Source organism: Oreochromis niloticus, linkage group LG6, assembly GCF_001858045.2.
Source record: "Oreochromis niloticus isolate F11D_XX linkage group LG6, O_niloticus_UMD_NMBU, whole genome shotgun sequence".
In the NCBI taxonomy this organism is placed as follows: domain Eukaryota; kingdom Metazoa; phylum Chordata; class Actinopteri; order Cichliformes; family Cichlidae; genus Oreochromis; species Oreochromis niloticus.
Genome location: NC_031971.2, coordinates 39,459,613 through 39,471,681, shown reverse-complemented (window position 1 = coordinate 39,471,681; position 12,069 = coordinate 39,459,613). Strand labels below are relative to the sequence as shown.

Here is a 12,069-nt window from a genome sequence, read left to right as displayed (position 1 = left end):
TGTGTTATTCAAACATGTTTGGATGTCTAAAGCTGGCAGTATTCAGTATTCGGTCTATTATATACATTTCTTCTTAAGGTGACAAAAAACTTTGAATTTTAATTTATTTGCAGATGATGAACTCGTATTTTATTGCGGAAATAATCTGAAACTAATTGTGCATACAGGTTTGATTTATTTTTATTAACTATTATTCATTATAAGTTGAGTTCTATTTTCAATTCAATTCAATTTTATTTATACAGCACCAAATCACAACAACAGTCACCTCGAGGTGCTTTATATTGTAAGGTAGACCCTACAATAATACATACAGAGAAAACCCAACAATCATATGACCCCCTATGAGCAAGCACTTTGGCGACAGTGGGAAGGAAAAACTCCCTTTTAACAGGAAGAAACCTCCGACAGAACCAGGCTCAGGGAGGGGCGGGGCCATCTCCTGTGATTGGTTGGCTATTCAGGCTATCTGCATAATACTTAAATTCCCTTTGTACATTTACTATGTTAATAGATTATATATTATCCAGATTACTACTCATTGATTAAATCCATATGTTTGTACAGTGACTAAGATATTGTTGGTACCATAAAGGACAAACATATAAATTATAGTTGAAAAGAGCAGAATAACCATAAAAATCTTTTAAAAAAACAATTAAAAAATAACTTCTACTTTGGGATATATCATACATATGTTTGTATTTTTCTTTCTATCTTCTCTTTATTTCCCTTTTTTCTTTTTCTTTTTTTCCTTTTGTTTCACAGCTGAAGATTTCTGAACTCATTTCACAGCCTAAATGCACTATTTAACCTGAATGTACAGATCATCTGTAACCTTTCTCTCTTCTTTCTGTTTATATGTATAATATATATGCTGATGTTTATGTGTATAAAAGGAAAACCTCTTAATAAAAAGACTGTTTAAAATTTCCTCTTGGTTTTAGAATTAGGCTGAATTTAAGCATGTCTATAAATAACTATATTAGCTTTGGCTGACTACTATTGATGAATAATGGGGGTTTCCCACAGTGCATGTACAGTGCATGCATGCAGTAAGAAAAATGTCTAACGCTAGGCCCAGTCTCCGCCCCCAGAGTCAAGCTTTGCATGTAATGTCTGCTCAGCTACACAGTAAAAGCTTAGAAGGAATCACGAATCCAGCGTCTTTACTAAGCATCAAACAGCTCGGTTACATTTAAGGTCAGAGTTTATGTTTTGGTATGCCAGCGTGCTTCGGGAGAGAAAACTAACTTCCCTGTTTTAAAGAGTTAACAGTGTGGGCCTGCTGTATCGTGAATGTTTAATGCCCGATCTGTTAATGGACTCCACTGAATTTTCATGGGCCGAGATCTGTGACTTCAATTATTTTTATGGTAATTTACATATAAATTTAAGCAGAAAGGTATTCTTTATTGTACCATTCTGAAATTCAGAATAACAACATCTCTTGTTGCTGTCCAGTTTAAATAAACCAAACACATAAAGCACACTGTTCCTCCTTCACTGTAATGTTTAAGGCTCTTTCCGTCTCTTCACAGACCATATACATGTTTTGCGCTCTGGCCGTCGTCTGCGATGACTACTTCGTCCCCTCCCTGGAGAAGTTATGTGAGGTATTAATCGAGATTTTAAAAATATAGTCACTCAGCTGGGGAAGTTTTGCTGGACGGTTTCAGATGAACCACAGATACTGATATTTTCAGAGCTGGATGTTTACCGCTGACATATTTGCTTTGACAAACACATTTGAACTCTATTTAATTTTTATTAAGTGCTTTTCCCATCTCCCAGAAATAGGAAGTCATGCAGCACGTCAGCACTGATACCGTCTTTGTCCTCGCACAAGAAAGAAAGAATTTGTTTATGCCAGTTTTTATCCTGATAAGGAGTTTTCTTTCACTGTTTCAAGACTTTAATGTACTACGCCAGAGATTTGATTGAGAGATAAATAACTCTAAATGACTCTGTGTATTTAACATTAGCCCAAATTAGTTACATTTATTTATTCTCCCAAAAGTTTTCTAAAATCCTTCAGTTGGTCTTGTCTGGATTTTGAAACTGCGCCACTTTTTCCCCGTTGAAATTTTCTTCATCTTCCGATCCGTTTCCTTCTCAGCGTCTCAATCTCAGCGAGGACGTCGCAGGTGCGACCTTCATGGCCGCTGGCAGCTCGGCTCCAGAGCTCTTCACATCCATCATAGGTACAACATTTCTACACCCATCCCTCCATCAGTCTACATCCTCTGCTCTAACTCTGGCAGCAGCCATGGCTTTCAAAGCTTTTATCCCAAGACACATGCAGTGAACATACATGGCTTTAAATATTCAGAATCACACTAATATACAGTGTTACTGGTGGGTGAATGGCACTGTTAAATTTAGCTGTAATATGTAGGAAATATGTAAATGTGCCAAATGTGTTTAACGTGCTTTATTTTGTCTAAGTTCAAGGTGACATATTCAGCTCATTTCCAGCTTTATAGTTTTACTCTAAGGCTCTACTAGACTAGCTTTGCTTGATTCACAGTTTGAAATAATCCTTATTTATCTGTTATGGGGCCTTGGTGCAGTGTTCAGGTTCCTCTTAGCTCCTCTGTTTTAAACCTGCTTTCTTCTAAATGGCTGACATCCACTCTCTGTACAGATACAAATAGAACAGAAAAAAACATATTAATCCGAGTGTTTGTAGCACTGTGAAGCTTTGGCTTTTGGCTCAAAAGGATTAGAATTCGAAATGTGATCATCGTCAGAGAGTAAAGAAAAGTATAATAGGTCCACAGTAATATTTTCTCTCCATCATTAACATAGAGTGCAAGTTTGAATCCGGGAAAACAGGATTTGTTCGCTTTCAGCGCTGGGACACGCACCCCTCTGCCGGCACGTGTGTTCATGTTTGTGTCAAGTGCTTTGACAGTTGTGTGACATCTGTTTGTCACCACTGCAGATGCTACGTGTGCTCTGCTCTCTGTGGACCTCATCGAGTGTGTGTGTGTGTGTGTGCGCGCCTGTTGGCTCACTCTCCCTGCAGGAGTTTTCATCACCCATGGCGACGTCGGCGTCGGGACCATCGTGGGCTCAGCCGTCTTCAACATCCTCTGCATCATCGGCGTGTGTGGCTTCTTCGCCGGCCAGGTATGATGTCATAGCAGCGTTACACTGGCTGAGCTCGCTGCTGACCCGGTGGCATTTTCACAGCGCGCAACCGGCGGCCTAATGTCACCTTTAAATACCGAGCAACCACAGAGTGGTAGAGGGTGAATTCATGTTTATGTGAGGAGTGCACGCTGTTCATTTGAGCTTTAATGTCACAGATGTTAGCTGTGGCACGCTTAGCAGGGAGTTCATTTTTATACACATTCTGCATAATTTCAAAGTAAATATTAAAACGCTGTAAGGTCATAAAAATGATGAAAACGAACGAATCAGGAATCACGCTTGTGTTTTATATTTGATTCTTTTCTGGTGCTTTGGTTTTTTTGTTTGTTCCTTTTAATTCCCCGCCTTGCTCAGCCACATTTAAAACATCATATCAGTGTGATTACAAGAGGCTGTTTGTATCTTTTTTCTACTTTACCTCACTGGTTTTGTGTATTTTGCATGAGATACAGAGATAGCATCACGTAGAGCAGCCTCTCTCTGATGCTATCTGACATGCCTGGGACATGGAAATGAGCAAAGTACAAGGATAAGCTCTCTGCTCTGAAAAATATATGTGCTGGACTCCAAACAGTGATGCAATCCCAGATTGTGCATTATGTAATCATACTTGGATAATGAGGGGGAAAGACAGGCACTGGGATGGAGCTCGGAGGGGGCAGTGAAATCATCTTCAGTTCCACCCAGTGCACCTCGCTGCTGCTGCTGCTTATTACCTTTGGCTAGATGTTTGTAGCAGGTTCCTTCTACAAAGCGCTTTATGCAGTCAAACCCAGTAAAAGCAAACATTTTGTTGGGATCCAACTTTACGATTCCACAGCTGGGAGTGGCACATTCAAGATGTGACCCCCTGACCCTCCACTTATATATACAGTGAGCTGTGTGGGAGCGTGTTACAGCGTTAGTCACGGCATCGTGGGCCCCTGCGTTATATCTGATTACATAAAGTCGGTAAACACAGCAGCTCTTTTTCTATGTAGGATGCTAACCTGCAATTGCCTTTTTCAGTGGCTGTGATTCAAAAGGTTAACTTAAGACCTCCTGTGTTTACATCAGTATGGTAATGATGTCAGAAGGCTGAGTGTTACTGTACGAGAGCATAAACTGATGCGGGATACTTTCGGTGTGCTTATCTCTCAGTTTTCCTTTTTTTCCCTCACAGGCAGTGAAGCTGTCTCACTGGGCTCTACTCCGAGATTCGATTTATTACACGTTTTCTGTCACTGCCCTCATTGCGGTAAGAGCTTATACTGCAGAGTCACGTGTAGATGCACAGTTCACATGATCAAGTGTGGAGTAAGTGCAGGAAGAGGCACTCATGCAGTCACTTACTGAGCCAGTTTACAGGGCAGGTCATGGTTAGCAGCTTTACAGTCACTACGCATTTGCACTTTCTACCTCAGCAGTGTAGCTTTAAGTGTAGGTTTCTCTCCCACAATGCAATGCACAAAGGCAATGGAGTGGTAGGATGTATGCTTACTCAAGTACAGCATAGTTTCAAGTCAATTTTTGTGCAACTTTTTGTGGGGAAATATTGATCTTTTGACTCCACTGCATCTATTTGGTACTTTAAAGTTTATACAAAACATTATTAGTTATTAGAAGTATGATGATATGTTGAAAACTAAATTAGCCTTACCTCAATGAACTACAGCAATGAAATAACACTTGCATGTTAATGTGGGAAACCAGTGGCTGACTTATGCTTCCCGTACAGTAGAATAGACTGGAGTGTCTCTCACATTTAAAGGGAATGGACCTCTTTTTTCTTCTTCTTGTCCAACATGTTTATGTTAGCTAATCTGAACAATTTGCTTTTTAGATATTTTTATTTCTAAAGAAAAAATAAACTGAGCAAAGAAACCAAAACAGGAGGAAAGTAGAAGGGTTTCCTCAGGTGGGACGGTTTTCTTTTTAAAACAAAAAACAAGGCTTGGTCTGCAGTAACCGAGGAGCTGAATGTTGTTTCACCTGAGACACGGAATGTGGATCAAAGAAAAAGAAAGAAAAAGTGCGACATGAGTGTTTCTGTCCAACAAGGAGCACCAACATGAAAAACACGTTTAAACACAGCTGAGCTCTCAGACCAGGGTGAGAAACTCACTGCAGACATTGATTTTTTTTAAGCTAATCTGTGATTACTATTACAATTACCTATGTTACTGAATTAATGTTGTTAATACAGTTTTACTTTGCCATCTTTGAGTAGCATAGACGGTGCTGTTGGAGGCAGTTTCTCCAGGACTGATGTGGCTTCAGAGACCGTACATCTAAAATGCATTTAGGCCACGTGACGACTTAAGAGCCCTTCACTCTCCTAAGACAGCTTTTCAGACCTAAAGCAAATAAACCTTTATTAATCTAAGCAGAGGGAGGAGGACATTATTGCTAATGAAATCAAACCAGTAGAGGCTCCTTTGGGACTTTTGTAGGGATTTTAATTATCTCATCAAAAAACAAACAAACCAAAAATCTGTAAATAATGACAAAAAATAACAAAAACAATTAATAGTAAGAAGAAGACCAATAATAGATAGTAGTATTTAGTTTAAACATGTTTGCATGTGTTCTGTTTGAACACATATCTGTTCTTAACAAAGAAATTCCAGTAAAGAAAAAAAAGATGACTTGAAGATCTGTGCATGAAATAATCATATGCACACTTTACAAACAGTTATGTGTGTTGACATTGTGAAAGAGTCTTACTGGATGATATTCATGACTACAGGTTAGTTATTAAAAAGCTATTGAAATTAAATTATACATTGGATTAGCCGATGGTTTCCAGCAACTGTGACCCTTTACCTGCATGCAACCAAAGCCTGCTCAGTGATTGGCCAATAAACAGAAACCAGAGAGACTGTGATGTCACACATCATGTCCTTTAAATGCAGACTTTGCATATTCATTTACAAATAACTGAACTGAGCTGTTCTTCACAGATACAGAACTTTGCATAAAAAGCATGAAAACATCAAACAAAGACTCTTTAGAAAAACATTTTTCATATTTGTTAGTTAACGGTGCAGATATGGTTTAACAACTGATGTGTAACTTACATCAGTTACATAAAACTGTAACTGATGTAACAACTAACAGTAGCTCCAATAACTTGGTTATTATGCTTTTAAATAGTTATCATTTTATATTTTCAGGACATCTTTATAAAACTTCATACAATCAGTCTAAGGGTTGTACATCTTTTGGCATTGTTTACTATTTTGGCTGTAACACAAGGATTACTACAACAATCTTTAATTTGGACCCTTTTGTGGATTTGAGCTCTTAGCTGGCCCTGCCCCCTAGCGGCAGAGATGTTGAACTGCAGGATTTAATTAAACTCCGCGTACTTCCTCCACCTAATAACCCCCTTGTGTCCTCTTTGTCTTTGCATCTTTAGTTCATCTACGATGAAGAGGTGTGCTGGTGCGTATTGACATTTACCGTAATACTCTAAATATATATGACTGAGCTTTTGAAATGGAAAGGGTGACTGTGAAACCTTTTGCTTGTGTTTGTGTGCAGGTGGGAATCTCTTGTCCTGATCCTGATGTATGCAGTCTACATCCTCATCATGAAGTGAGTGTCAGCTTCAGAGAGTTAAACAGCTGGTTGCAGTGATTTACTGAGTCTGTGATCGTTTGTTACTGCCAGGTTCAACGGCCGGGCCCATCGCTACTTCGACCGTCGAAAGAAGGGCTCGGTGAATCTGGCCAATGGGCTCACAGGAAGCACTGATCTGGAGGATGTCACGTGTGACGCCACTGCAGTCCTGCTTAAAAAAGGTATCCGAGCCCGTTCTGCTTGTCCTCTAAAGTGTCTCAGTGGGTTGTGGTTGTTCATCTCTGCACACTGAAATTTGCATATAAAAGCAGCAGGAGCACTTTCCTTCTATTTTGATTCTGCTCTGTGATAAGATGGCAAAGGGTGAGGACAGTACCAAAGGACTACTTGTGCAGACGTTGAGATTTTGTATTCGGTGATTATGACTCTCTGAACACCGAGCTTCTTTCCATCCAGGAAACAAGACAGTGTAAAGACGTTTGCAGAGAAGTTTGAATAAACTGGAAAACTGAATTCATTTACCTTCTCCAACCAAATAAGTAACCCAGCAGCCTTCCCGGTGTGTCTCTTTAAGAGCTTGAGAGTTGCTTTGGATGCCAGGAATGTCAAAGAGTCAGCCGTTTTGGCTACCCAGCACCTCCAGTGTTTGCTGTCTGCAGCTTTCTCTCTGCCCTCAAAAATAAGTTACAGCTTGAGAACAACAGAAGAGAGGACTGCAAGATGCTGGCACAGCCTGCTCTGTCAGCTCGTTTTGCACCTGATACTCTGAATGCTGCCCCAGTGAGAAACAGTTGCCCTCCTCACTTGTTACTGGGCAAAACAGTTTCAAAGAAATGCTCACAAAATGTCTTCCTGGACAGTAATTTCCCCCCTTTTCCCATCCACATGAGCATGATTTTATATCGGCATGATTTTATAATAGCTGTTGATTCATATTCATGTGCAGAACCTGCAGTTTTTCCAGGTTCCAGGGGACCTGATCTGATCTTCGGTTTTGCTTTTACTTTAAGGCACCTTAAGGATTTTGATGCTGTTCTCGTGGACGCATCTCTGCAGCTTTGCAATGAAGTCAGGGACAGTGCCCTTGACAAACTGGTGGTTGTCCCTCTGTTCAAGAAGGGGGATCAGAGGTGGTGTTCCAACAGTAGAGGGATCACACTCCTCAGCTGTAGACATAGACCTGGCATGGACCTTCATTGGCTTATGCACTGGTGAGGGGAGTTGAATCTTGGATTCAGAAGAAAAAATGCTGTTTTCATCCTGGTGATGGAGTCGGCCAGCTCTTTATTCTCTTGGAGATATTTGAGGGTGTGTGGGAGTTTCACCAACCAGTCTACATGTGCTTTACGGACTTGGAAAAGGCATTTGACCACCATACTTCCCATGTTTGGGGAGTTTGGGGTATCTGGGACATTCAGTGTCAAAGGGGGCCCGGGGGCAACATTCAGCCCTTGTACAAGAGAGCTTTATCTGCATTAGCAGCAATAAGTCGGGCTCGTTCCTGCCCAAGATTCTCTTCATAACTTTTATGGGTTTGGTGGTCTCAGAATCTCATCTCTACTTTTTGCCAATGATGTACTTCCGTTGGCTTTATTGAACTATGCCCCCTGGGCGAGCTGTTTCAGTCATTATAAACTATGAGGAAGCGTTGGTGGAGACCCAGGAGACCATGGAGAGATTATGTCTCTCAGTTTAGGAATGTCTCAGTATCCCCTAGAAGACTTGGAAAAGGGGGCTGCAGAGAGGGATGTCTGGGCATTTCTCCTTGGATGGTTGACCTGGACTCGGATAAGCCAGAGAAAATCAATGGATGGAGATAAAGTGGCTTGCAAAAGTATTCAGCCCCCTTGAACTTTTCCACATTTTCTCACATTACAGCCACAAACATGAATCAATTTTATTGGAATTCCAGGTGAAAGACCAATGCAAAGTGGTGTTCACGTGAGAAGTAGAATGAAAATCATACATGATTCCAAACATTTTTTACAAATAAATAACTGCAAAGTGGGGTGTGCGTAATTATTCAGCCCCTTTGGTCTGAGTGCAGTCAGTTGCCCATAGATGTTGCCTGATGAGTGCTAATGACTAAACAGAGTTCAAGTTCAAGGGGGTCGAATACTTTTGGAAGCCGCTGTATATAATTAATTAATTAATTTTCTTTTGGTTGAGTTAAGGCAATGATACAGTTTGCTGTCTGTGCAGATATGACTCCAGGCTTGTACTTCACTGTGCCTCCATATCACCATGAGTAGAATACTGTGTGTTTTACAAACAACAGCTAAGATTTCCAATCCAGCGAGATTTTATATTTAATGTTTTAGAACTATCGGCTCAAATGTATTTTTCTGTTTTTTATTTTTTAGCGAACTTCCACTGCACGCCGTCTGTGCTGATGGTGGATGAGTTGCTGTCTGCCTACCCCCACCAGCTGTCTTTCTCTGAGGCCGGCATGAGGATCATGATCACCAGTCATTTCTCCCCGAGAACCCGCCTCACCATGGCCTCTCGGATGCTGATCAATGAGGTAGTCACACACTGAACTATTCTAAGATGTGCGGTTTCAGATGCTCCTCACATAATCAGGAGAAATATAAATTTGTCAACTAAAGTTAGCCTGAAAAATTCCTGCCCAAATCCAGAGTCTTAGCATAAATACAAACCAAATAATTGGGTCTGGGTTTAGCAGAAGATGAAATAAGACGTGGAATGAATGCTAATTGTCTTTTGGATATCTCAGACACCTGTCTGCTGCACACTGAAGTTTCAGTTTAAATCCAAAGGAAACAACCACAGTTGGGGTTTTGACAGAAAGAGGAGGAAAGAATATTTATTTCTACCTCAGAGAAATATTTTCCAGTTTTGTATTTTATGCATACTGACAAAATAATTCTAAATGGGTTTTTTTAATGTTCCAGAGACAAAGACTGATCAACACCACAGAGACTCGAGTCAATCGCATCACGAATGGTGACTCTGAGTCTGCAGCCAGGGCTCAAGGGAGGCGGGGCCTAGAGAATGGGATGGGTGGAGCCGAACAGGGTGTGAACGGGAGGTGCAGACTTCAGCGCCTGGAGAATGAGACGGAGAATGAAAATGAGGACAACGAGAACAATGAGAATGACGAGGAAGGAGAGGGAGAGGATGACAAAGAGGGCCCCCTGGTGCCCTTTAAAGTTCCAGGTACATGACACGAGCTGGCTCTCAGCAAATGTTCATTTTAGCATCGTTTATCCGTTAAACCATGACTACATCTTATTCATTCCAGCGGGTGTGTGTAACAAGCTCAAGTGGCTGATCATGTGGCCATTGTCCCTGCTTCTGTTCTTCACGGTGCCCAACTGTGCCAAGCGCCGCTGGGAGAGGTGGTTCATGGTCTCCTTCCTCACAGCCACCATCTGGATCGCCGGCCTCTCGTACATCATGGTGTGGATGGTGAGTCCAGTCAGGCTCGCTCAGTCACGTCCTGATCCTTTACCTCTAAACATGGAGACAGTTTCTTTCAAGACTATTAAAACTGTGTTTTTAGAAACGTCTAAATGATTTCATCCGTTTGACTTATGTGATGCTGCAGTCACACTAGAGAAAACACTGGTTGGGTGATGGCAACACAATTGTTTCAGCCATCTGCAGTTAACTTTCAGTCTCATTGCTTTGGAGATGGAGACAATCTGTCCACGGTTTGTAACTAAATGGGGTCAAGTCTGTAATTGCATTCAATCTGTTTGTGATAAACATCTCAAATCTGTTTTCATCTATATACATAAAAGTTCACATTACATATTTACATTCACAGTCCAGCCAGAACCTCGTAGATTTGATACAAAAATTTCTCTATAAATAGTGACCCGTTCTAACACTGGCACACACCTGCTATTATATAAATCACACACATCCTTCGATTAAGTGCAGAAACAGAGGGAAACTCTCAGAATTGAAATGCTTTTTCTTGCTTCATTTATCTTACCGCCCTGCGTAAGGAGGAATTCCCAGAGAGTCCGTCTCTTGAGACGATGTCTGTCTGTTCTCAGGTGACTGTGATTGGCTTTACTCTGGGCATCCCTGACGTCATCATGGGCATCACCTTCCTCGCAGCGGGCACCAGCGTCCCAGACTGCATGGCTAGTGTCATAGTGGCTCGCCAAGGTACGTTCACATAAGATGCAGAGATCAAATCGAGTTGGGAAACAAAGCAGAAGTCCAGCGTCGCACAGCAGAGTTTTGCTTGTCGTAATCGATACGTCTCCCGACCGAACACGGACCTTGACAGTGTTTCTCTCCTCGCCTCAGGTCTGGGAGACATGGCCATCTCCAACTCCATAGGCAGTAATGTGTTTGACATCCTGGTGGGTCTGGGCCTGCCCTGGGCGCTGCAAACGCTCTGCATCAGGACGGGCTCCACCGTGAGTGTTTCCCTGCTCCGCTGTAGGAGCGTCTGCTGGACCAGAAATGAGTTCATGAACAATGAGACTTTGTTTGTCAGGGCACCAAACTGCATCACCTTGCACTGAGACGGTGTTATTTGTCTCATTAAACTTTAAAATAAAACAAAAACCTGCATTTTAAGGTCATGTTGGATAGTTGGTGAAAATGATGTGAAAATGTGCCTCTTTCTCTGTTTCTTCAGATCGAACTTAACAGCAGAGGACTCATATACTCCGTTGCACTCCTGCTAGCCTCAGTATTCTTCACAGTAAGTCACAGATTTCTGCAGTTTACTGAGAGCAGGATAATATTTTTCAATGCACAGACTTGTGGAGCAACGATATGAAGGCGTCCCAGACAGTTTCCCCGCCCTGGGGTAAAGACTGCACACGGCTGACGTGAGGTTTAAACAAGTTAAACACATTGTTATGTCACTGTTATGTCAAACGCAGGTTTGAAATGAGTATATTTAGACAAGAGGAAGAGCAAGTTCAATTGCAGCCACATACAAACACCAAGTTTGACGTAACGACTAATCAAACGCGAGAAGCCCGTACTCTTTAGATAAACATTGTTTTGCAAGTCCAGTTCCAAAGAGTGCCATAATTTGCAAATGTTAAGAAAATTATCTTGACTCTCTGGAAGTCTGACATTGTACCTCAATTCAAAATGTGGCTGACAGAACTGACTGCTCTACTGCATATGGAGAGAGTTAGGTATACATTAGAGGACAAACTTAGTAAGTTTTTTAATGTGTGGCAGCCATTTTTAGATCATGTATAAAAGCAAAGTCCTCTTTGATCGATAAATCAGTCTACCACCCTAGCGTTTTATTTATTTATGTTTTTTTTGCCTTTGCTGTTGTGTTGTCTGTTTTGTTTTGTTTTTCTTTATATCAAAACTCTTACTAAACATATTTAAAAA

At 41.3% G+C, this 12,069-nt stretch overlaps 1 protein-coding gene across 2 annotated transcripts in view; it reads left to right on the top strand.

The window, feature by feature from the left end:
- The window catches only part of LOC100695245 (sodium/potassium/calcium exchanger 3), a 60,732-nt gene that overhangs the window by 45,159 nt on the left and 3,504 nt on the right, over window positions 1-12,069 (top strand). The window contains exons 1-14 of one of the 2 annotated variants that reach the window (XM_005470156.4): window positions 1,044-1,376; window positions 1,542-1,616; window positions 2,120-2,204; window positions 3,032-3,135; window positions 4,322-4,396; window positions 6,560-6,585; window positions 6,685-6,738; window positions 6,814-6,944; window positions 9,087-9,247; window positions 9,639-9,903; window positions 9,989-10,155; window positions 10,752-10,866; window positions 11,011-11,123; window positions 11,348-11,413. In XM_005470156.4, the coding sequence (XP_005470213.1) occupies window positions 1,374-1,376; window positions 1,542-1,616; window positions 2,120-2,204; window positions 3,032-3,135; window positions 4,322-4,396; window positions 6,560-6,585; window positions 6,685-6,738; window positions 6,814-6,944; window positions 9,087-9,247; window positions 9,639-9,903; window positions 9,989-10,155; window positions 10,752-10,866; window positions 11,011-11,123; window positions 11,348-11,413 (1,440 nt within the window). In that variant the 5' untranslated portion in view covers window positions 1,044-1,373. Of the gene's footprint in view, window positions 1-1,043; window positions 1,377-1,541; window positions 1,617-2,119; window positions 2,205-3,031; window positions 3,136-4,321; window positions 4,397-6,559; window positions 6,586-6,684; window positions 6,739-6,813; window positions 6,945-9,086; window positions 9,248-9,638; window positions 9,904-9,988; window positions 10,156-10,751; window positions 10,867-11,010; window positions 11,124-11,347; window positions 11,414-12,069 lie in introns of those variants that run through there. The other variant, XM_025908103.1, reaches the window with a different exon arrangement.